This window comes from Pogona vitticeps, chromosome 2 (assembly GCF_051106095.1).
Source record: "Pogona vitticeps strain Pit_001003342236 chromosome 2, PviZW2.1, whole genome shotgun sequence".
Taxonomy (NCBI): domain Eukaryota; kingdom Metazoa; phylum Chordata; class Lepidosauria; order Squamata; family Agamidae; genus Pogona; species Pogona vitticeps.
In genome coordinates, this window is record NC_135784.1 from 165,564,148 (window position 1) to 165,589,371 (window position 25,224).

Consider the following 25,224-nt stretch of genomic DNA (forward strand, 5'->3'; position numbering starts at 1 on the left):
TTACTGTATTACAGTTCCACAGCTCAATGGCAGAGCATGTGCTTTGCATACCTCTGCCTCAGGTTCAATCCTTGAAAATCCCAGGGAAGATTGGGAAAGACTCCTGCTACACTACAGTGTAGATAATGTTGAGCTGGACAAGACCAAAGGTGTGACTTCATCATACCACTCCCTAACACTGGTCTGAGGACATTTTCTTTAGAAGCATCTTCCAACTCTTTGTTTCATTCCTCTCCCTCCCTCCCACTTAGATGTTAACCTCGAAGAGCAAGGGTAGAGGAAGTATACAGAGGTATTTGAGACAGCAAAACAACCCTGTTTATCTTCTTGGGCTATCACTGAAAATTATTCCATCAAATTGTGTCTGCATTGACATAGCCAGGAGCAAAGCAGAGAAAAGAAGACAGAAGTACTGTAGAGTGAAGCGGGCGGTACAGCTGGTCCACTGGGGAAAAGTTTGAAAAGAACCTCTATATGCATGGATGGGAAACAATCAGTCTTGGAGCTATCTTGGACTGCAATTCCCATAAGGCCCAGTCACCCTAGCCCATGGCAAGGGACCACAAGATCTCCAAGATTTCCCATTCTTGACCTACAACTGACTCACGAGGAAAGAATACAGCCTCTTGAACTGTACAAGGAGGGGGCAGCACCTTGTCTTCTAGTTTAATCAGTCTGGCAGGGAGTAAGTGAGAACCTGCATTTTCCCTTGCAAACAGAATTTTCTGTTTGAGTGTATCAGTCACAGAAGATATTTCCTACAATCTGCCACTAAAAAGTCAAAGACAGCAAGGGCAGCCTGCCAGTGGAAAGCTTCCTGAAAAGAAAAGAGAGGGCACCTTCTTTCTCCCTCCTTCCCCTCATCTTTTTAATACAAGAGCTTGTATAACAGGAATAATCTATATTGGTTTGTATTATACCAGCTATAAAACACACCTTAGCTTCAGTGCGATGTTTAACCAATCACAGAAGCCATTTGTTGGCTCGTATATTACAAAGCAATAGAGATTTAAGAGATAATGGTTATAGTGGCAGAGTATACAAAGCAATAAACTACTTTTGAGGTTGGTTAAATGCCAAGTGATGCTGAGGCTTCAGTGCTATAAACATTATTTCTATTATATGACAAGATAAGAGGATACAATAAAGCACAAAGAAGGGGAGTCATTTTCTGGCCTTATGTAGGTTCTGAAGCTTTTGATTCCCTGGACGTTCCACACATGACACCCTTAGTAGCATAGACTTAAGGGGAATAAATGGCCCAAGAGGTGGGTTTAAAAAGCAGACAATTGTTTCAGGAAATGGCTTGTATAAAAGTAGTGATGCGATCAGATTCTAAGTGGTGATTTGTGGTAAGAATTAAAAAGTGAGATGCGCTGGACCCCCCCCCCCCCGTAGCTGTCTAAACCTTTCCACCCTGCAGGATATAGCCAGTGTTCTTGTACTACCCTTTTAAAAAAAAGCTCTACTACATGGCAACTGGACTGAATGAAGCATACCTATGACAGCCTTCTATTTTACATACTTTATAAGGATATTGACAAATGCCATGTGTTTGGGATTTAATAGAGTGGGTGGAAGTGGAAAGGAATGCTCAGCATTAATAATGAGCTACTACTTTTTCTGACAGGCAGACAAAATTGAATTGCACCTTTCAAGAAAGGGATTTCAGAACAGCCTCAAAAAAATAAAAAATAAAATAAGGGCCTTTTGTTTTATGGCACTAGAAGATGCTGGCTACCACCTGGAAAGTCTGCAGAAGATTTCACAGTTAAATCAAAGTGCCATGACCATCTGAGAGAGAGACAGAGTACATGTGGCCCTGTCAAATTTCTATACTGCACCATCCAGTGGCATGACACTACTCTGGGTGGTTTCCAACAAACGTATAACATGTATAACATAAATACACAATAACCGCCACCACCACTCCTGTGGAATATAAAAAATGACTTGCAAAAAGCACAAGATGGTGGTCATGGGCAAAAACCAATTAACAGAAAGAAATAAAATGAAAAATAACAATTACAAATGAAGGATGTCCCGGAATGTCTCTCTAAAGAGCAAGGTTTTAATGTACTTCCTAAATGTCAGGAGGGTAGGGATGTGGCACACCAAGAGCATCCTAGAACATAAGGAAGTGGCCACCACCAAGAAGGCCTAGCCCCTTGTCATGGTTTCCCTTGGTGTAGATGCCCTGCAGCAACACAGCCTAGGAGCTGCAAGTGGTACGATTAGCAGATTTCATTTTTGCCAGCCATTCAAGCAGATTTTCATGAAAAGCTTCTGCAAGCAGGCTAGCAGCTGAGCACACAACAATAATGGGTCAAGTTGTGAATTGAATCCGTATTATCTACATCCCTCTCACTGCAATCTGACCGCGTAAAATGGCCTTTGGTCCTTTTCCCTAGTGACAGCAACTTTATGTTTCTGAGACAGTTAACACAAGAGTGTATTTCAGCAGGTCTAATGAGAATGTTGCATCATTAATACATTTTTGGTCAATAGCTCTCTGCTTTAATGACATTGCTAAAGTTTATTGCTCACATTCCGCTCCACTGAGGTTGTACTTTATTATCTCAGGGTATTTTAAATAGCTTCAGAAGATTACTATAAGCAGCCATTGGGGATGCCCAGTACCTTTGCTGACAGGCCTATTTGGATCCATTTCAGTTGATCCTTTTCAGTTGATCCTAAAACCTAGGATTGCTTCTTGTAAGATATTTTGTCCTCTATGTCATATATATCACGGTACCGTAATAGCTTTAGATATGAATGCGGGCTTTTCCCATCAAAATAAATGTATATAACGCACCCACTATGATCTGTAAAGACTGTGTTGAACAACAAAAAATAATTGCATAGGTCTTACATAAATAGTAGAATAGATAGCAAACTTTGCCCATCTGCTATGTTGTTCTAGATGTTTTAGAATTAGTCTGTGCAAAATGTTGTAAGCACATGAGAGAAATAACCAGGCACCATTTTATGATGTCCACTTCTCTTAAATACCCAAGAATGTTGTATACAAGTGAGTCTGTAAAGGAAACACCTTATCGACAGCACCCTGTTTGTTTGTTTGTTTGTTTGTTTGTTTGTTTGTTGGTTTGTTGGTTGGTTGGTTGGTTGGTTGGTTGGTTTATTTATTTATTTATTTATTTATTTATTTCACCCTGATAGATACTACCTGACAAATACTACCTTATTTGTTTGTACACATTACGGAAAATAGAGAAAAACTCTTTATTTAGAATTCTAGGAATATATAAAGATTTCTGTCCTCTGAAGATGCCGGCCACAGAGACTGGTGAAACATTAGGAAGAACAACCTTCAGAACACGGTCAAAGAGCCCGAAAAACCCACAACAACCATATAAAGATTTGTTCACAAAAATATTAAGCATTGGTTGTCACTCCCAGGAAGCAAATGGAAACAGGACTCTTAAGGCACAGAATGTGTGCAGTATTAATCAGTGCCCGTACTCCTATCCCATCTTAAACACATCACATTTCTACAGTTGGTACAGTTGGTACCTGAAAAAATGATGGACAACATTCTCCATGCCTTTCCAACATAAGGCTCTTTAAAATAGCTTACCATTTGAAGTGGACTTCTATTTCTGGGGTGGAAGGGAAACAATATTAACAGTAACTGGGCAGTGATGTGGGTTTTTAAAAAGTAAAAATAAAACAACAGATCATTCCTCAGCAGGACATGGGATTCTTTGGACTACTTAGATTAGGCATCCTTCAGTCTCGAGAGACAATGGTAACGTGCCTGAATTGAGGACTTGGAACAGCGTCTAGAGTGGTTGAGAAGGCCAATTGGAGAGGAACAATCCCTTCCATACTGAAGACAAATACAATCTGTCCCCTGTCAGGGCTCTTGGATTTTGCTGCTTTTGGGACTGCCTCTTTGCCTCGGCCTGCTGGACAAGGGTCTCTTCAAATTGGGAGAGGCCGTGATGCACTGCCTCCCTCTAGGCTGAACGCTCAGATGTCAAGGTTTCCCATCTGTTGAGGTCCATTCCTAAGGCCTTCAGATCCCACTTGCAGAGATCCTTGTATTGCAGCTCTGGTCTCGCTCTAGGGCGATTTCCCTGCACTAATTCTCCATACAGGAGATCTTTTGGAATCCGACCATCAGCTGTTCTCACGACATGCCCGAGCCAACGTAGACGTCACTGTTTCAGTAATGTATACATGCTAAAAATTCCAGCTCATTCTAGGACAACTCTATTTGGAACTTTGTCCTGCCAGGTGATGCCAAAACACGTCAGAGTCAAAGCATATGAACGTTTTCAGCTTCCTCTCCTGCCATGAACAAAGGGTCCAGGACTCACTGCAGAACAGGAGTGTACTCAGGACACAGGCTCTATAGACATGAATCTTGGTATATGCCGTCAGCTTCTTATTAAGTCATACTCTCTTTTTGGGTTTAGAGCACATGGTAGCTGCTTTGCCAATGCCTTTTGACTACTTATCGAAGTGAGTTTTGACAGACAGACGTCGCAGCACATTTGGTTACCGTTAACGTTTCTCATTTTATAAGAGGGATTTCACCCTAAACTCTGCTGGAAATCACTCTTTCCATGGAATGGAGAAAAAATAGGATACAATTGTGGATGTAAGGGTTTCCCAAATGTTACTCTCCTTTTCTGAGTCAGAATAACAGCAAGGAATGTGAAGAACTCTTAACTCTTCAAGAAGTACATTGCTGTATTTGCTGCTTTTGTTTTCCCCCTGCAATTTTCTCCTACTGAAAGAACATTTTTCTTTTCACAGATACAAATGCTCTACTGCTATATCACAGTTGGACTTTTTAGAGAGTTGTTAGAAACTTACATTTATCACCTAGTGGTCAAACAGCAAGGGCAATCTTTGTCTAGACAGTTGAACTGGGGATAGGGACCTGAGACAGCTTCATTGCCATTCCAAAGCTTTAGAACAAATACTAGTTTGTTAGAGAGTCAGTCCAACTGAAATCAGTGGGTCTCACTCCTCAGTAAGTATACATAAGATTATGCATAAAAAGACAGCCGAAATCATAAATTAAATGAGATCTGTCTACACTCCATGGGACTTCCAAGATGCATAATATGAGTGTAAACCAAATTCTTCAAAACTGTTCAAAGGGTATTGTTTCACACTGTTTATTTGCAACCATGAGGACTAGAAACTTACATATTAAAAAAATTAAGGATAGAAGTCTTCAGATTTTAGAGAGAGTACAAGCTATATCAATGAGACCCAAGACTGCAGACACAGGAACTCCTGAGCTCCCTGCGCCCAGTCCTTTTAAAAAACACATTTTTGTTGAGCAACAACTTTAGAGCAGAGGTGGGCTGGTGGAGAGAATGTGGAGAGGAATGGAAAGACTTGTCACTTGTCCCCTTAGAAAAGAAACAAGATAAATGACCTTCAGCAGAATCTTCTAAAATATATATATGCAGCAGATTTAGAACTCAGCTGTGTCACATCAAGCTTACTGCTGGGAAGTGATCGTGTAAAGAATCCAAAAATAACAGTCATTAAAGACATAGCAACCAGAAACATGTTTACAGGCCCATTAAAATCTCAGTAGTTTCACTTATCGAGCAGAGGTGATAGCAAGATTGCCTCAATCAGTTTGAGGCCATCACTCCCCTTAGCACAACAGTTTTCAGAAAATAGTACAATGGAAGGAAGTGTGTGCATGGATGTGTCTGCCAATGGCACACAGATACATTCATGCACACTTCAATAGATTGTGTTTCTGACTGGACACTTGATTTTTTTTTTTTAATTGCCAGTTCGAAGAATGAAAACTTGGCACATTTTTTTTCTGGTGTACATTTTCAAACTCACATCAGTTGCTCCTTTTTCTTCTATTTTTTTTTTAAAAAAACAGCAGTCAGCCTTTGTTATGTGAGAGCAGAACATGGAGTCTCTTCTTCACAGGCTGATGTCAAATATGCAGCAGCATCCTGACAGACGTGATGAAACTGCTTCCATCTTTAAACAATTGTGTGCACTCTTGAGCTCCACCCTTAATACTCTTCACTTTGGAAAACAACAAATGAGCTGGCAGCTAAACTGAAGAGGCCCTGCCTCTGAATCAGGGGACCTAATAATGGGGTCTCCAAAAATTGTGAAAACAAAATGAAACAAATAACAAACGAAGTCAGAAGTGGCTTCAGTGTGGAAGGGATTGTCACTCTCAAATTGGCCTTCTCAGCCATGGGGGGGGGGGGCTGCTAAATCTGCAGAGAAGGATGAGATCCCCCCCCTAAAGAACCACACCCCTTTTTTGACACCGGTTTATGGTATAGTCTGATGGAGCTGGGGGCCATGAAACAAGCTTTGGGCAGCCACATCTGGTCCCAGGGTTTCATTTTGATTACTCCTGCTTTAAATTTTAATCAGGTAAGCTCCATCTTTAAACACATGACTCTAAAGACTGCTCCATGAAATAGACACATTCCCAAGGCATTCCACATGCAAATGTTATGACATTTGAAAGAGAAAACCATGCTGGCAAATTACATGAAAGCTGTGTGATTGCTTGACAATAAAATAAGAGGACTAAATATGAGATGGATTGACTATAAAGGAAGCCACAGTTTTCAGAGGTTGTTAATTGTTGTTGGCTGTAAGATTTTGTTAATTGTAATGTTAATTGTAAGATTTTCTTGAGTCATTCATTCATTTATTCATTCACTGGGTCACTATTAATTCTGAAGTGACTTGATGCCACATAATAACAAATATTGAGGACAAATGGTGGCGAGTGGCAATTGGTCACATCTTCCTGGCATGTGGACAACGGCATGTCCTTCACACAGATACAGGTTTTTGCCTACGTTTGACAGAGATACACATCCATTATAAAAACACATGCTGGAAAACATAGCTGTTATTTAAAGCAGCCCTGATTTCTATTATTATTGTTATCATTTTGGTAAATCTCTGCATCAGGGAGAAGAGTGTGAAATTGCAATTGTAGCTACTCATACCATGATGACTTCCAGAGGGGAAGCTATGAGAAAGATTCAGGGGAAAAAATCCTGCAAAGATTCTTGCAGCATTTTAATCCTCACAGATTTGTTAAAGCATCCGTATACAATGAAATAAACTCAGTCCCCAAAAGGCTTGTGTTGTACTAAAATATTCAGCTTTCAAGATGTCACAAAATTTCCAATTCCATTTGCAGTGGGCAGTTCATACATGTTGCTTAATGAGATGGATTCTCTTCCCGCTTTCCAAAATTTCCAGAGGCTGGACAACTGTCAGCTGTGGATACTCTAGCTCTGGAATTTCTGCAGCAAGCAAGTGGTTCACCTTGCTTGGTGCAAAATTATCCCTTCCAACTCTAGGATTTTAAGATTGCTAAGTTTCTCAGTTTGGTTCAGATATTACATTATTTGATGTTGTGATTTGGGTGACCCTTCCAGGTACCAGAGTCAGAGTACATAGATTGCTGCTATCCGATAACTGCGCACTGCTTATCAGTTTCCATTCTGAAACCCATCTACAGGCCACCTACCATGTTATATGCGAAGCATATCTAAGGTGGCTGGCTGTCATATGACATATGCCCCAAACCCAGAGTGGATAAAAATAAATATTTTTTTAAAAAAATCAAATTGATTTAAATAACAACTTAATTTTTTTAAATTTAAAATTTTAATTGTCCACTCTGATTTTTAAAAAATTTAAATCATGATTTAAATCAAATCCACCAAAGTCACCGTATAAAAATACCAGTTAGCTTTGTTTGAATGACATTTTCCTGGTTTACTGCAAAGCATGAAACTCCTTACAGCAATTTTTGGGGTGCTTTATTTAATGCTTTCTACTGTTGAGAGGCACAATATACTACCAGATTTCACCATTAGTGTTTTTAGGATCTCAAAGTGCATAACATTTGAGGTATGCCTCTGTCCTGCAGGCTGTGTGCTTTTCTCCCATATATTAGCCCCCTTTAATGCTGGAAATAGAGACCTACTTTCTGTATCCTCCTTCCCTTAAAATCTTTGCCTAGCAATGCCTTACTGGCCAACCCTCCACTTCAAGTTGTGGACGCTGGCAGTGACATGCTTTTATTATGAGCTGCCGCATTAGTTTAGTTGTTGTTTTTTTTTAAGAGGAAGGAAACTTGTTAAAAGCAAATAAAAAACAAAAATATAGGATGCAGGCTAACTGTCAAACAATAACAGATTCCTGAGTTACTGTCAACATTTGCAAATGTGACCCTATGGGATGGAGTCATGCAGATGAAAAATATACAACGTGAAGTTACAAAACCACTTCAAAGGCTGCCCACAGTGAATATAGATCACAGGAACCATACTCAATGAGTATTTATCAATGGCTCCTTCTCAAACTGGGAGGAGGTAACAAGTGCCTCAGGGCTCAGTCCTGTGCCTCGTGCTCTTCAATATTTTTTATTAATGACTTGGATGAGGGAGTGCAGGGATTACTTATCAAATCTGCAAATGACACAAAATTGGGTGGAACGGCTAATACCTTGAAAGGCAAGAATTCAAAAAGATCTTGATAGGCTGGAAAACGAAATTTAACAGGGATGGGCCTCATCTCAAGTACTATGTCCAATTCTGGACACTGCACTTTAAGAAGGATGGCAACAAACTGGAACAAGTCCAGAGGAGGGCAACAAGGATGATCAGGGGGCTGGAAACCAAGCCCTATGAGAAAAAGATGAAAGAATTCAACATGTTTAGCCTTGAGAAAAGAGGACTGAGGAGAAATACGATGGTGCTTTTCAAATACTTGAAAGGCGATAGAGGAGGGGCAGGGTCTGTTCTCAATCATTCCAGAGTGCAGGGCACGTAATAATGGGTTCAAGTTACAGGATGCCAGATTTAGGCTGAATAACAGGAAAAAAATTCTTAACTGTTAGAGCAATCTGACAATGGAATCAACAACTTTGGGAGTTAGTGAATCCTCCAACACTGGAAGCACTCAAGAGAAAACTGGACAGTCACCTGTCAGATATAATTTGATTTGGATTCCTGTACTGAGCAGGGGGTTGGACTTGATGGCCTTCTAGGCCCCTTCCAGCTCAATCCTTCTATGATCTATCCACAAAAGTGCTTATGTATACCACACATACTGCACTGGTGCAGTTCCTTCTCTCTACTATCGATTAAGGAAGTCACACACAGACTCATCTTTAATTGATTATGGCTTCTGAACAGGAGGTGTTCGTCTTTTCTATCCTTGCTGCTAGCTTTATTGTTTGTATGTGGTATTTGATTGTAAACTGCCTAAGAGCATATTGCTGTGCAGCAATACATAAATTCAATAAATAGGGGGAAATAAAACATTCCCAAATTGCCTTTCAGGAATATGCTAAACTAGCTAACAAATGTGATTGCTTCTCCTTGGTTAAAGAAACTTTAAAGAAAAAGGAAAACTCGCAATGTTGTCAGATAACACTAGTCAGAAATCGGTATAGAGCTTTTTTCTCTTCTGAATTCCATGGCTATAATAAAGGCGGCAGCAGTGGGGAGAATGCAGCCGAATACCAATATGGCACAAAGGAAAGCAAATTTCATTACGTTGGGAGCCTGTGCGCTGCTCGTAACCTGGATTTACACACTGCAAATTCTCCGATCTGATTACCTCCAGTGATCACGTAAAACACTGACTTTAAACTCTTTCCCTTAGTGATAAAACAGCCAGTTTGATTCACAACGACACCCTTGCAATAAAGTATACTGTAAACGTACCTGTCCGCAGCCTGGGGCACTGCACACAAATGGCCTGTCGTCTCCCATATTTTTTCCACAGCTCAGCTGCACGGGACAAAAAAGGGGGGGGGAGTGGAAAAGAAATATATATATAAGTAAACCAGCAAAGAAAGGAAAATACCGATGTTGTAGCCGTTTTCAGGAATACAGGTCACCAGAACCAACAACATAAATGTTTGGATGGCTTATGCTTGAGGAGGCAGAAAAGTGGAAGATAATTCCTGGGGGTAATTTTCTTCCTATAGTGGTCAAGGAAGGGGAGATACAAAGAAACATTTCCTAGCTGCCATCTTGGTGCAAAGGTAAAATCCTACAACCTGGATCATCCACAGGCTTAACTTCATTTTTTGGCAAGTGAAAATGTAAAGGAATGGATGCTGCTGCTGAGGAAAAAAAAACCTATACAGAAATTCATCTTGCTGAGGGTTCTTTCCTTTAGGTGTGTTTACACAGCATTCTCTTATCACCTGCCGCCACGGCCACAGGGCTTTAGTCCACTGGTTCTTAACTTTTGTTACTCTGATGTTTTTGGACTGCAACTCCCAGAAGCCTTCACCATCAGCTCTGCTGACTGGGGTTTCTGGGAGTTGCAGTTCAAAAACACCTGAGTAACAAAGGTTAAGAACCACTGCTTTAGTCAATGCACAGAAATGGATGAGGCATCCCTTCCCTTGAGAGGTTCTCATATATCACCCAGTGAGAGTGATCTAACAGGAATGGTTGTTGAGTCAACCCCCGAATTAGTCCTCCCTTATCCATGGTGGGTAGCATCGCAGGCTGACAAGATAGAGAAAAGTCCCCATAGCTCTCCCATCATGAAGATGTACAGCCCTAGGCACAGGGAGGGGATATCCCTCAGAGACCAATCCTGAGATGAACATTCTAGAACACGGAAGGAGAAATAGGGACCTGAGAGGGGTAACTTAGGGAGAAGAGTCCAACAAGAGCAGGATAATGAGAGGTAGGTGAGGCAGGAGGGGGAGAGGCTAAGGTAGATAAAAAAGGAGAGATGGCTGAAGAGAAGGGGAGGAGACATCAAACGACACTGAAGGAATGTGGAGAGACACAATGGAGCAGGTGGAGGAAGAAAGGGGAAATGCAGATTAGTAGTAAGCACCATGGTAGTTCACTCGCCACAAGACATTCCGGCTCAACTTTGCTGCGATAACCCTCTGAAGACCATCCCTTCAGAATCTCTCACCCCTAAACAGCTGAGATGGTGGTGGCGCCAATGCCAATTTCAGCATCTGCATCAACAGCTGTCTGAACATCAGGCTACTCAAAGGCAGGGTCCTGGGCAGCATATTTTCAGCTTTGGCTGACAGCAACAATGGTAGAGCCAAGGAAGGGCAAAGATAGATCTACCCATGGGATATTGGGCCTCAGAGAAGCTGTACAGACCTGCTAAGTTCTTGAAGTTGTCAGAATACCAGTTCTTGCTCTAGCATTTCTCATTTGTAAACTGTTAAGCTTGGGCCTACTGGACCATTTGTCATTTGCCCATGGATGGTTTGGGGTGATGGTGTATAAATGCTCGCCACTGGGAAGTGTGATAGCCTTGTTGTGCTACTCCCAGAGTTATTTCCAACCATTTATTATTTGGCTGGACAACTCAGTGAGTTAGGCATCTGGCTGTAGAGGCAGAAGCTGGGAGTTCAATTCCCTACTGTGCCTCCAGGAAAACGAGCAGCCTGTATGGCCTTGAGCAAGCTGCAGAGACGCAAGGCAATAGGCATCCTTCAGCTTCAAGAGTCTATGGTAATGAGCTCTGAATGGAAGTCTTGGAACAGCGTCTAGTGTGGCTGAGAAGGCCAATTCGAGAGTGACAATCCCTTCCACACTGAAGACAAATACAATGTTTCCCTTTCCAGCTCCCTGATTTTGCTGGTTTCGGGACTGCCTCTTTGTCTTGACCTGCTCGCCAAGTGTCTCTTCAAAATGGGAGAGGCCATGATGCACCGCCTGCCTCCAGGCTGAGTGCTCAGATGTAAAGGTTTCCCATCTGTTGAGGTCCATTCCTAAGGCCTTCAGATCCCGCTTGCAGATATCCTTGTATCGCAGCTGCGGTCTCCCTCTGGGGCACTTTCCCTACACTAATTTTCCATACAGGAGATCTTTTAGAATCCGACCATCAGCAATTCTCACGACATGCCCAAGCCAACATTGATGTTGCTGTTTCAGTAATGTATACATGCTAACAATTCCAGCTTATTCCAAGACTACACTATTTGGAACTTTGTCCTGCCAGGTGATGCCAAAAATCGGAAACAACACATATGGAATGTGTTCAACTTCCTCTCCTGCTGTGCACAAAGGATAAAGGACTCACTGCAGCACAGGAGTGTGCTCAGGACACAGGCTCTATAGACCTGGATCTTGGTATATGCTGTCAGCTTTTTGTTAAGCCACAGTCTCTTTGTGAGTCTAGAGAACATGGTAGCTGCTTTGCCAATGTTTTTATCCAGCTCGACATCTAGAGAGAGTGTATCAGAGATCGTCCCAGGACACCCCCAGAAGAAGGGAACAGTAAACCACTTCTGCATATTCAAATTCTGAGAAGGGTAATTTTAAGTCAGAATTGACTTAACACACATTGCTGCTGCTGCTTTTATTTAGTGATCTAATATCATCCATTTTGAATGACCCTTATGTAAAAGGTGGGCAGAACCCCTAAACAGCATTTTTAATTTCCTTCAACAACATAAAAAAGAGATGTACATATTTGCATGGAAATTCCACAGACACAGAGCCAAGGCATCGGGAAATAAATCAAATCTTTCTGATGAAGAACAGATATTTTCAGTGGGAGAGAGCAAAAAAAAGTGTAATTAATTAAAGGATTATAAGAGTGCTGCTCTATTTTACAAGGCCATAAGGTACTTCCCTAGTGAAAAACTACAAGATGGATGGCAAAAGTAGTTTGTCATTGACTAGAGCCAAGGAAAACAAAGCATCAGTCCTATTATGCTGTAAGTGTAGCTATTCTTATTAATAAAAACGTTAATAAAAGAAACCCTTATCATGCAAATTCTAGAAATGATAGCTACATCTACTACTGATTTTTAATGGGGTTTAAAAAGGTGTAATAAAGCAAATGTTCTCTCTTCAGGGACAGTGCTATATTAACATACCACAGCTGTTTATGTTGCTTACAATCATCTTTCAATTTGAGTTCAGGAGCTAGTCTGTTGGTAGCTGACAAATGTTCTTGCAGAAGCAGAATAAAGCCATTGCAGGGTAAAAATAGTTATTTAGAAGCAAAGATTCTCCTGCATGTGTTGCAGCACATAAAAATATTTTAGCACTTGCAAATTCAAGATGTAGAATGTACCAATTTGTTCTTTCTTAAATACAAGTACTGTATACCATTAATGTCTTGAGAGAGAGAGAGAGACTGTCAATGACATTCTATTTTTTTAAATGAGGATTTTCCATTCCTGAAGATGACTGCAATAGTTACAGTTTTATATAACATGGAGAAGGGGATCTCCAAGCCCATCCACAACTGAAAACAGAGGTGAATTCTTCTGGTGTTAATTTTAAAAAATAAACTTGGTCCTCTTTTTTGGGTCATTTTGGGGCCCGTTGCAATCCACTGCAGGTGATGGGGGTGAAAATTTGGCTTTCACTTCTGGCAAAGGTGACTACTGTATATCTGTTCCATACCATGCATGATCAAGTGTAAGTTACATAAAGAACCTTCTAAGGTGGTGTGTGAAGAATTGTTCCCTGTCTATGGCCCCTTTCAAACGTGCCAGGGCCCCTGTTGAGAATGGCTGGTTTAAACCATGCTGCTGTCTTCTTTCCCCTGCTGTGCTTCCTCTGTTTTCCCATAAAAGTATATATCCTCAGGCTTACAGCATGAATAAGCATTACCAGGCAAGTTACAAACCTCATTCATATCAGGCAAGCATAAAAAAGGAAATTTTAAAAACCCCAAAAGATTAGGCATCCTTCAGTCTCGAGAGACTGTGGTAACGTGCTCTATATGGAGGACTTGGAAGAGCATCTAGTGTGGCTGAGAAGGGCAGTTCGAGAGTGACAATCCCTTCCACACTGAAGGGACTCCACATTTTAAAAACCCCAAAAGAACAAACTACAAAAAGACAAAATCATTGTGGCACCTTAAAGACTAACTGTTATATTTTAATGTAAGGTTTTAGGGATAAAATTCACCTCCTCAGACATTAGAGTGAGATAGCATGGCCTTTTTTTATTCATGGGCATCGAAATACAGAGCCAGCACAAACCTGCTCATGAAAATCTAAAGCATAAAGCAACCCGATTAACAACTGCTTCCCGAAATTCAGCTTGAACTAAGCACAGCTGTGTTGTGTGTCTCTAGTGTGAAAGAAGAATTTATGAAATGGTCTTAAGGTAAACTGTTCTGAGGCTCACCTCGAATCAATGTACATAAGTCACAAGCTTTAAGAATTGTGGGATTTACAAGAATTGTCCAATTTTTTGAAAAGGATATACATCCATCCAATCTTGGATTGTGCAACATTTTTCAAGATCATGCACGCTTCCCTTAAGAGGGCACAATTTGGGAGTGGCTTCCAACATCACAAAGACAGAACACACAAAGGCCAATCATTCAGCTAACTGAACTTTTATTTCTGGTAAGGTCTGAAGTGGAATTTATGTACAGGACAGGCACAGACCTGAGAAGCTCTAAAATGTGTATCATGTCTGCATGATTCCTCAGCAAAGCCGAAAAAAAGTAAACATCAGATCCAGGGCTGCTGAACGGTGGGGTCTGTGTCTGTGGGTGCATATAACAACAAAGCAGGTATGAGTAGCTGCAAGCTAAAAATCACAACAAGGCTTAAGGATTTAAAACAGAATGGCATCTGTAGCACACTGACCCCAAGCCCCTAAATACACTTCAGGCAGGCTCTTGGAAGATTTGGTTTCTTTACAGAGGAAAGAAGAGGAAAGTTTAGAAAATCCCTCCACATAGCAGAACCAGAAACAGCCAACAAACTCCAGATTAAAGGAGAGGGTCTCAAGTTTTATTCACTAGAAAAGCCACTTAAAAAAAAAAAGCATGATATAACACTCATTTTTTTTGTCTTGTTGGGAGTTTTCACCAAACAAATGAAATATGCCTATGAGCTTATCTGAGGGTGCAGTAAGATTGTACAAAACACACTCTTTCACTGAAGTCTAATCTTACTAACAGGAAGAAGACTATGACTGGAAACCTGGGCATAAAACATATTTGTTCGTACAGCATCAGGTCATTCTCCCCTTTTCCTCTACTAAGGTACTGCTTCCAAGACACATGGCCTTGCCTCCAGCTATTCAAGGAAGAAGTATTTTGTCACTAACATTTCATCAACTTTTGTAACATGTCATTGATTACCGACAGGGAATTTAAAAAAAAATCTTCCCATAACTACAACATTAAGAAAATATTTTTATATATATTAGCCAAGATAGCAAAGCAATATGACTAGAGATGGGGGTACAGCATTCATATTTGCCTGGTCGAAGAGTGGCTCACAGATTGCAAGCTCCGGAGTGATAGGGAGGAGCCCAGAGCTCGTGGCAGAGGTGGAATTGTGAGCGGACCGTCCGGCACCATGGGGCTGGACCCTCATTATCGCCACCTGTGTAAGGCTATTTGTATGTGAATACAGTGGTACCTCAGTTTATAAAAACCCCAGTTTACGTAATTTTTGGTTTATGAACCGAAATCCATAGAAAATAATGCCCCAGTTTATATTTTTTCTCTCTTTTTCCCCGCTGTACGAGAGGGTTTCCCCAGGACGCACTGCACCTGGAGGTTTCTAGCGCCGCCCCTGTTCCTAGCACAATCCATGTTATCGGCTTACAAAATTTCCGCATTACATAATGTCCCGGAGGATGCATTAATTTTGCAAACCGAGGTACGCCTGTGCCCCCATGTCTAAATATGACCACCCCATACCAAAACCACTTACCAGTAAAGTGAATACAGTTCTATCCATGTTTAATCAAATGTAAAGAATAAAATTAAGCTCAAGAGAGAAGAAGGTAGTGAGAATTTGAGAAGATCTTCTAGAAACAGCATTCACAAGGTGTGAGGTAGGCCTCCTGAAAAGCTATCCATGGCTGTTAAGACACAGGCTGTCTGTGGACTCTGTTATCTAGGCAAAGAGACATAGTCCTTACTCTGCACCCATCAGTGCAAAATTCTGCTAATTGTGCAAAATGTAATATTTTCCTTACGCCTGCAAAGGTGTCAAGTATTTTTCTTTAACCAAGGAATTAGAAGACTATGATTCTCCAGATGTGTTGGGCTAGAAATTCTATAAGCCCCTCAGTTGAGGGAAAGCTCCTTTAAACCTAGAATCCTAGAAGGCTGACCTACACTTACACACCAAACACAGGAAGGGAATATCTTCCCTTCAGATTTCAAGGAGGCTAACACATGACTTACAGCTTCTCCAGACTGAAATGAAAATTCCTTGCATGTGGAAAGCAGCAAGTCAGGAAAAAGGGTTACAACCTCACTTCTGCCTAAACAAATTTTCTTCTCCTTCTGCTCTCCAGATAAGGTAGAGCTTTTAAACATTAAATGTCTCACTTGCCATCTGAGCTGTGTGGCTGTTCCAGGTGTATAAATCTTTCCCGAGTACAGACAGGAAGCGGAGAGAGGAAAGCTGCACATTTTCAAGCAACCCTAGAGGATTTTGTGGTGGAAAAGGGGAAATCCAATAGGAAAATTAGAGATCTGGTTAAGCAAGGAATACGCGTCCTGCAAAATATTTTTCTCTTTTGGAATAAGTGCTCTGAGATAAATTTTGTTTGCTCAAATCGCATGGAAATTTTTCTTTTAACTTAAGACAATCTACAGCATTAAAAACATTTTTTCAGTAGTGTTACAAAATTTAAGTTGATATCCAAATGCTTTCATATGCGTTACACTGCAATTGTATGGGTTTATTTCTCTCCAAAAATAATCCACCTCATCTACTTACGAAGTTCCTTGTTTCGTCTTTTCAGATTGATTTTATCCCTACTGCGGATAGCAAAAGCTAAGTAACTAAGCTACTTCGGGGTAGGAGTTTGCAAATGTGCCTCTTTGTAGTAGTAGATATATTGACAATTTTGCTTATACAAAAACTAAGGCAATCGTACACTTGAGGTTGCAGTTTGATGGCAAAATACTGTTTGTGTAGTTCCATGGCACAAAGTGGCTGATGTAATCATCTGGAACCAGTAATATTTAATTTAAACATCTCCCTCCCCTCTTCATTTTGCCCCATGGAAGACTTCAGGCTCTACCTCATCTGAAGGCTCCTAAGCAAAAGGGACACCTATGGAGTTTTGGAACCTGAAAGGAGAAGATAGGAAGCCTTTAATATGTCCCAAGTGATGACATCATCCAATTTTCACCACAGGATTTTGGCTACTGTCTAGTTACATAGAGTTATCCAGTGTGGCATAATGAATGATAATGATAATATTATAACTGCAGAGCTGGAAGAGACCCCGATAAGATGGGTTAGGACTCTGGAGACCAAGATTTGAATCTGCACTTCACCATGGAAACTCACTGAGGGAGTGGAACTAGTAAAGCCACTCCTGAAATATCTCACTTACCTTGAAAGCCCCTATTAGAGTTGCTATAAGTTGATTCCAACTTGATGACAAATAACTAACGATACTTACATGGAAGTAAGGCCTGGTAAACAGAGTGAGTCTTACTTCTGAATTATTAAAAAATAATTCTAGATTTTTAAATATTAATTTATATTTATGGCTATAATTAATGTCGGTTGCATCACAATATTGTTTTTTTATTTATTTATTTTTGTTTTTTTATTGGGGGTTACTGAAGGTTGTACGTTTTACTGCTGTGTAACCCACCCAGTGTAGGTTGCACTATGACGAAGTATATAAATTGAATCAATTGATCAATAAATAAATTTTGAGTAAATACAAACACAATCTTTTTATGGAAGCCAGTCTGGGAGGATTTTTAACTCAGTAAAAAGGACTAATATTTAAATAAATACAATTGCTCTATAATTCTCATAAATATGCCAAGTATATTTACTTGGATAACATCTTAAAAACAGAAATTTGTTTCTGTCCAAGGAGTTTTCTTGGCAAAGATACTGGAGTGGATTGTCAGTTCCTGCTCCAGCTGGATCACGTTTAGTCAGAACTCTCCACTATGACCTGTCCATCCTGGGTGCCCCTGCACGGCATAGCCCATAGCTTCTCTGAATTACTCAAGCCCCTTCGCCACAACAAGGCAGCAATCCGTGAAGGGGGCAACCAAGATTAATTTGACCAAACTCGGGGAGGCAGTGGAAAACAGGAGGGCCTGGCGTGCTCTGGTCCATGGGGTCACGAAGAGTCGGACACGACTTAACAACTAAACAACAAGTATAATTTTATATGCCAACTAAATTATGTATCATGCACCTAAAGTTTGGAATTGCTGGATTCTATTGGTAACTTATGCTTAAATAAGAGAAGTAATGTAAGTTGCAATGGCAAATTGTGCACCCACGAATGTAAGAAGCACTTTGTTAACGAGTGGCGATGTGCTTCTGTAACATACGTGATTTCCCTCACACAAGCATAAATCACCAATAGGATTTTAGGTATACATAGTCTTCTCTCCAAAAACAAAACCAGAAAGTCTTCTTCCTTTATGACTTTAATATTTCCAGAAACTGTACATATCTGTCCTAAAAGGAATATGCACTACCAATAAGTAGGTATTGTTTAGTGTACGTAGCTTGGCTGATTGACTTCCCTTGTTAAATGTATTATTTACCGTTTTTCCCTGTATAAGGCTACTTTTGTCTAAATACGTTTTTGACTAAAAATTGAGGGTCGTCTTATACACAGAAGTAAGCTGAGGAGAGAACAAAAACAAGTGGAGGGGAAAGCAGGGATCAAAGCGATCCTGCAGCACTTTGATCCCTTTCCCCCTGCACTTGCTAAGCCCCACCTAGATTTCTTAATTTTGGATTAGAAAAGTGGGGGGCGTCTTATACATGGGGCCATCTTATACACGGAAAAGCCTTTGACTGTGTGGACCACAACAAACTATGGCAAGTTCTTAAAGAAATGGGAGTGCCTGACCACCTTATCTCCTGAGAAACCTATATGTGGGACAAGAAGCAAGAGTTAGAACTAGATATGGAGCAACTGTTCGGTTCAAAATTGGGAAATGAATACGACAAGGCTGTATATTGTCCCCCGGCTTATTCAACTTATATGCAGAATACATCATGCAGAAGGCTGGACTGGAGGAATCCCAAGCCGGAATTAAGATTGCTGAAAGAAATATCAACAACCTCTGACATGCAAATGATACCACTCTGATGGCAGAAAGTGAGGAGGAATTAATGAGGGTGAAAGAGGAGAGTGTAAAAAAATGGTCTGAAGCTCAACATCCAAAAAACTAAGATCATGGTCACGGGTTCCATCACCTCCTGGCAAATAGAAGGGGAAGCTATGGAGGTAGTGACAGATTTTACCTTCTTGGGCTCCGTGATCACTGCAGTTGGTGATAGCAGCCATGAAATCAAAAGATGCCTGCTTCTTGTGAGGAAAGCGATGACAAACCTTGACACCATCTTAAAAAGCACACATCACCTTGCCGACAAAGGTCCACTTAGTCAAAGCTATGGGTTTTTCCAGTAGCGATGCAATGAAGTGAGAGCTGGACCATAAAGAAGGCTGACCACCGAAGAATTGATACTTTTGAATTGTGGTGCTGGAGGAAACTCTTGAGAGTCCCCTGGACTGCAAGGAGATCAAACCTATCCATTTTGAAGGAAATCAACCCCGAGTACACACTGGAAGGGCAGATCCTGAAGCTGAGGCTCCAAAACTTTGGCCACCTCATGAGAAGATTAGACTCCCTGGAAAAGACCCTGATGTTGGGAAAGTGTGAAGGCAAGAGGAGAAGGGGACAACAGAGGACGAGATGGTTGGACAGTGTCATCGAAGCTACCAACATGAATTTGACCCAACTCCAGGAGGCAGTGGAAGACAGGAGGGCCGAGTGACTCTGGTCCATGGGGTCACGAAGAATCGGACATGACTTAACGACTAAACAACAACAAAGCATGGTGCTTTTATCAAAAGTATAAAACCTCAAGTAATTTGTTTTAATCAGAGCTTGGAAATGACATTTTACGCATTAACACTACTGTGCTAGGGGGTTTGGCATAGTAAGTAATTGTTATTTTGAAAACTTTTTAGGTGACCTGGGAAAATCTGAACCATATCAACTTGTTAATGTGTTATTAACACATAACACCGAAATTGTGACTAACATTAACATTTCTCAGGGTATTAGTCTGTTCTAAACTAGTTATGTTAGTCAGCTTGAGCAAAACCATATTCATTTTGTTAACAAGTTATGTATTTAAAAAGCAACAACTGATGCTAGCATATGAGGCATTTTCACTAATGTTTCCAATCTATGGCTTTACGCAACCGTAACATTTCCAAGCTCTGGCCACAAGGATGTGATAAATAATAACTCTAAGCTATTAAGTCCATTCCAACCTATGGCGACTCTTCTCACGCATTTTCTAGTTATGTATTACCTAGAAAGAGCCTCGTGGCACAGTGGTTAAATTGCTGTATTGCAGCTAAAACTGTGCTCACGACCTGGGGTTCAATCCCAGGTAGCCGGCTCAAGGTTGACTCAGCCTGCTATCCTTCCGAGGTCAGTAAAATGAGTACCCAGTTCACTGAGGGGGGAATGCGTAGCCTGCATAATTAACTTATAAACCGCCCAAAGAGTAATTGAAGCACTATAGGGCAGTATATAAGCAGCACACTTTGCTTTGCTTTTGCTACTGAAATGTCATTCAGCAGCCCGAGCCCTATCTTCTGGTGGTAAATTACGACTGTGCAGCTTTCCCAAGGCTACACAGAATAGCTCTTTCCAGGGAGGTAAAGTTCGGCAGGATGTTTGTCAATCTGAACCTAGGAGCTTAAACCTTCCAGTACAAAAGGTAGTATGACCATAATATCCTCTAATAATTGCTGTATCCCCCCCCCCCCCAGGGAAATTCCCTATTCCCCTTGGTCAATTATCAGAGAAGATGGGATTCAACCACAGGTGGTCTTATAGTCCAGATAGGCGAGATATAAATCAAATAAATAATAATAATAAATAATTTATCTCTACTCAGTTGTTGGAAGAGCTGGAAGAAGGGGAAAATTATAATGTTCCAGCCAGATCAAGGAGAATGTTAGCTCCAAATAAAGACAATTTCCAGTTTGTAAAGTATGAGAAAGAAACATTTATTGCTTTGATGCCATGTAACATTCTATTTTTAAAGAAGGATGAGAAGTTGTGTGTTGTGGAATGAACAGAGGGCTTGCTGTGATCCCAAGTGACCGGCTGCTCAGGACATCAAGCTCCTCATCAATTTGTTTACACATTCAAAGGATGATTCAGAGACTGAAGCGAAGGTGGGAGAGAGAGAGAATAACATACTCCTGGTGAAGTTAAGGGATCTTGACTCATCCTTTTCTCTCTGGTGAAGTGAATCATGTAAACTATAGCTGAATCAACAATCTCAGGTTTCCCTAACAGCCCATCACATCGTATATGACGGTCATACACAGAAACTAGTACATTACTCAAGCATATGAACCTACTTTGGCATAACTTTCAAGGGAGGTGTGAAACTCTATTTAGCTGCAAGAAACATGAAATAAAGTTTGATGGGATGGTTTTGAACTGAGAGCAAAGACTCAGCTTTCTTGGCTTCCCTTTAATACTCGAAGGATGCTTCATGACTCGTGTGGTCTGCAAGCAAACTCAGGTGGCGAGTGCTACCGTAGCCACAAGGCCACTTAGAAACAAAAGGGATAGCACATTTATTTGATAACTCTTGTCACCATCCTATCTGAGGGAGAAGAGGAATGTGAGTATGGAACTCTGCAGACCAGAATTAAGCCTGATATCTGGAATGAACTGTGAAGTATGCTTCTGGACTAGAGATGGGGACAAACATTAAAACGGATCAGTTTTTTTGATGAAAATAGTCAATTCATTAAATATTTGTTGATACATATTCGTCAGATTTTAAGTCCCAATAAATACAGAGCGACAAATATTTTCCTGCTTTTATTCGTCCTTCATAATTTAAAAAAACAAAACAAAACACCATCCTTCCAATCAGCCACCGATCACCTTTATTATTTGTCGCTTCATGGGGGCAGCTTCATGCTTTGTGAGTCATCAAATTTTGACGATTCACAAACTGGGACGACTCGCCAAAATGATGAGCCGGCCCCATCACTATTCTGGACCCATCCCACTCAACGAAGAAACAGATCTCATCCATGGACAGGTCTGCCTTTTTCCATCTTAGGCAACTGCACACCTGCAGCCCTATCTAGTCCCTGATAATGCTAATTGATGCATTGGTAAACTTGAGGATTGACAATTGCAATGCTCTCTCCATGGGACTGCCATTGAAGGCAGTACAAAACCTGCAGCAGGTGCTAAACACAGCCGGTCTTGGAAACTTTGAGAAAGAAATCATATGTTCCTGGTCCTGGTTCACCTGTACTGGCTGCTGATTTGCTTCTGTGACAATGCAAGGTACGAATGTTGAGTTACAAAGCTCTGAGCAGTTTGGGAACTTGCTACCAATCAGACCACCTCTCCCTGAGATCAACTACCCGTGCCACTTGCACCTCTCAGGCTCTGATGTTGCAGATGGCCATCCCAAGGGAGGGCAGAAAGTCCATGACTAGGAATCAAGCCTTCTCAGTTGTAGCCACCTCTCTGTAGAACACTCTACTTGTGTAGGTGCACCAGGCCCCTTCCCACCTAATATTCAGAAAGCACATAAAACTTTGCTCTTCAGGGAAGCATTTCAGGACATCCTCTCTTTATAAATATTTGTTATTTAGGTTTCTTACTTTTATTATATTTTGTAGCCTGCATTTATGTCCGTTGCTGCCATCCTGGGCTTGTAGGAGAGTTGTCCTTTTTGTACTTTATAACCTGTGGGTTCAGTGGGAGATGGTTATTTTCTTTTATGTTTATCTTTATTGTTGGAAAGCACCTGTAGTGGCATGCTACTAGATCTGTGATGGCGAACCTTTTTGAGCCCGAGTGCCCAAACTGGGGGGGGGGGAAACCCAGCGGGTAGTGATGGCAGCAGAAGTGGTGGCGGAAGCTGGAATCCTGGGCATGGAGGTGCCTCCAGACCCCACTCCGGATCCGCCTCCAGTCCTGCCCAACCCTGCCACTACCTATAGCTCAGCTAGCCTGCCACCACCACCACCAGCTGCTTCGGATCCTGGGCCGCCGCCTGTCGAGACGCTAGCACTGCAGCTCCAGTCACTTCCTCAGGTTTTCCTGTTGGGGTTAGCAATCCAGTGACTTATGGCTCGCATGCCCACAGAGAAGGCTCTGTGTGTCCGCTGTGACACATGTGCCATAGGCTTGCCATCACTGCACTAGATGGTGAGGTACAGAAATATAATAAACAAACAGATAATGCCTACAAAATTTATCCAAAAGTTACAAATTGTGCATAACAGTGCAACAAGATTTCTGCCAATAACTCTTGTGGCTTACAATATTTGCCTATATTTTCCAGACTACAATCCCTTTTATGGATACAGAATAGCACTATGATGTTCTGAAAACCTTGATTTTTTTCCATTTGATGTTATATATCATTTTAATTTTCAATCTTCTCTTCATGTTGGTATTTTACCGTCATCTGTGTTAATGTATCAATCAGGGGAAGAACAGCACATTACCACTTCCTGCTCCTCTCAGAGACACCTGGCACCACATTTTCTATGCGTGTTATAGAAGCCATCCTTTCTACTCCAAGCAAGGATTAAAAGGAGAGGTGTTTCTTTAAAGCCAGCCCTCAGGATTATCTTGTAATTGTGTGCAATATGAACATATGAATATCTGAAAGAAGGAATCACATGTGGATTCCTTTATTTTTGAAGTGCAGCCTGGTTCACAAAGAGAAAGGAGTAAAAAATAAATACATGCAAAAGTGAATCAAATTTTTTGAGGTTTGTAAGTAGAACAGAAATCCTGTTATGCAGGATTTCCTTGCAATTCCTTCTTGTTGCCCATCTAGAACGGCTAGTTGGGTGGTATACAAGTTAAATAAATAAATAAATAAATAAATAAATAAATAAATAAATAAATAAATAAATAAATGCTCTACAATTTTATGATTCTATAATGTACCAAAAATGTGCACGTATGTAGAAAATAAAAATTAAAGATTATTAAACACATTTGTCTTGCTCCTCTGCTTCTACTCAGTTACTAATATTTTCCATAGGACCCAGTCATTTTAATCCATATTAAGAGCCAAACCAGATCCTATAGGCTACGGGCAACCTCTTGAGTAGAAGTGTAGAAGCAACAACAGTAAAAATAAGAGGAAGGAGTCTCTCAATAATTCCCTTGTTTCTCCTCTATCCCTCCAGCTAACACTGCTGGAGAGAGTGAGCTACAAAGCTCCACATTGAATACCGAGCTGTACTTCAAACAGGCTTTCATGTAAGAAGTTAGAAGTGCCCTTTTAAACAGAAGTTTCAAACCAACGTCACATTTTACAGTTAGAAGGGTCAATTTTTCATTCCAATAAAAACAAATGTGAAAATAAGCAAAACACCCCACTTCAAAGAGTTGCATACAATACTCTTCTCAGAAATTTCAACTGCTGCCTCTGGCTGGGCCAAAGCATGACCTAAGGATCCCATGTAAAACCAATCCTTCGAATGACTGCTTTTCAACTGGCGAGGAGCAACCGCTGGGCACACCAAAAAGTCCCATGACTTAAGGCATCAGAACCCACTATGAATGGTTGTTGTAGGTTTTTTGGGGCTGTTTGGCCGTGTTCTGAAGGTTTTTCTTCCTAATGTTTCGCCAGTCTCTGTGGCTCGCATCTTCAGAGGACAGAGATGCCAGTCACAGAGACTGGCGAAACGTTAGGAAGAAAAACCTTTGGAACACGCCCAAACAGCACGAAAAACCTACAACAACCATCAGACCCCAGCCTTGAAAGTCTTTGTGAATACACTCTGAATGGTTGCTGGCTGTCAGCACAGCCATTTACAGCTGTAAGGCTTGTTTTTTCTTTCAACTCGTATGTTTCTTTCAACATATTCTTTTAATATAGATATTATTATAGTATATTATTATAGTAACAGGGAATTTTTTTATAATGCCTCTTTCAAGCATCTTCCTTTCAAGAAACTCTTCCATGCACATACAGTATTAAAAAAATCAACTTTACCTACCACTATGCTTGTTCCACTCCCAACATGTACATATTGAAGGTTACCTACATAAAACAAGACAATGAAAATTGTCTTGTTTTTCTCAGAATGCTTTGAGAATTTGATGAAAACTATGAACCCCTTATCCAGAAATATGCATCTAAAAGTGTATGTACAAAGTTCTGCATATAACTTTCAAAGCAACCAGAAGGAA

General features: G+C 40.8%; 1 protein-coding gene across 1 annotated transcript in view; it reads right to left on the bottom strand.

Moving 5' to 3' along the window:
* ATF7 (activating transcription factor 7) overlaps positions 1-25,224 on the bottom strand; it is a 112,205-nt gene that overhangs the window by 68,347 nt on the left and 18,634 nt on the right. Inside the window, exon 2 of the mRNA XM_072991107.2 lies at positions 9,735-9,800. Within this exon, the coding sequence (XP_072847208.2) occupies positions 9,735-9,782 (48 nt within the window). The 5' untranslated portion in view covers positions 9,783-9,800. The remainder of the gene's footprint in view (positions 1-9,734; positions 9,801-25,224) is intronic.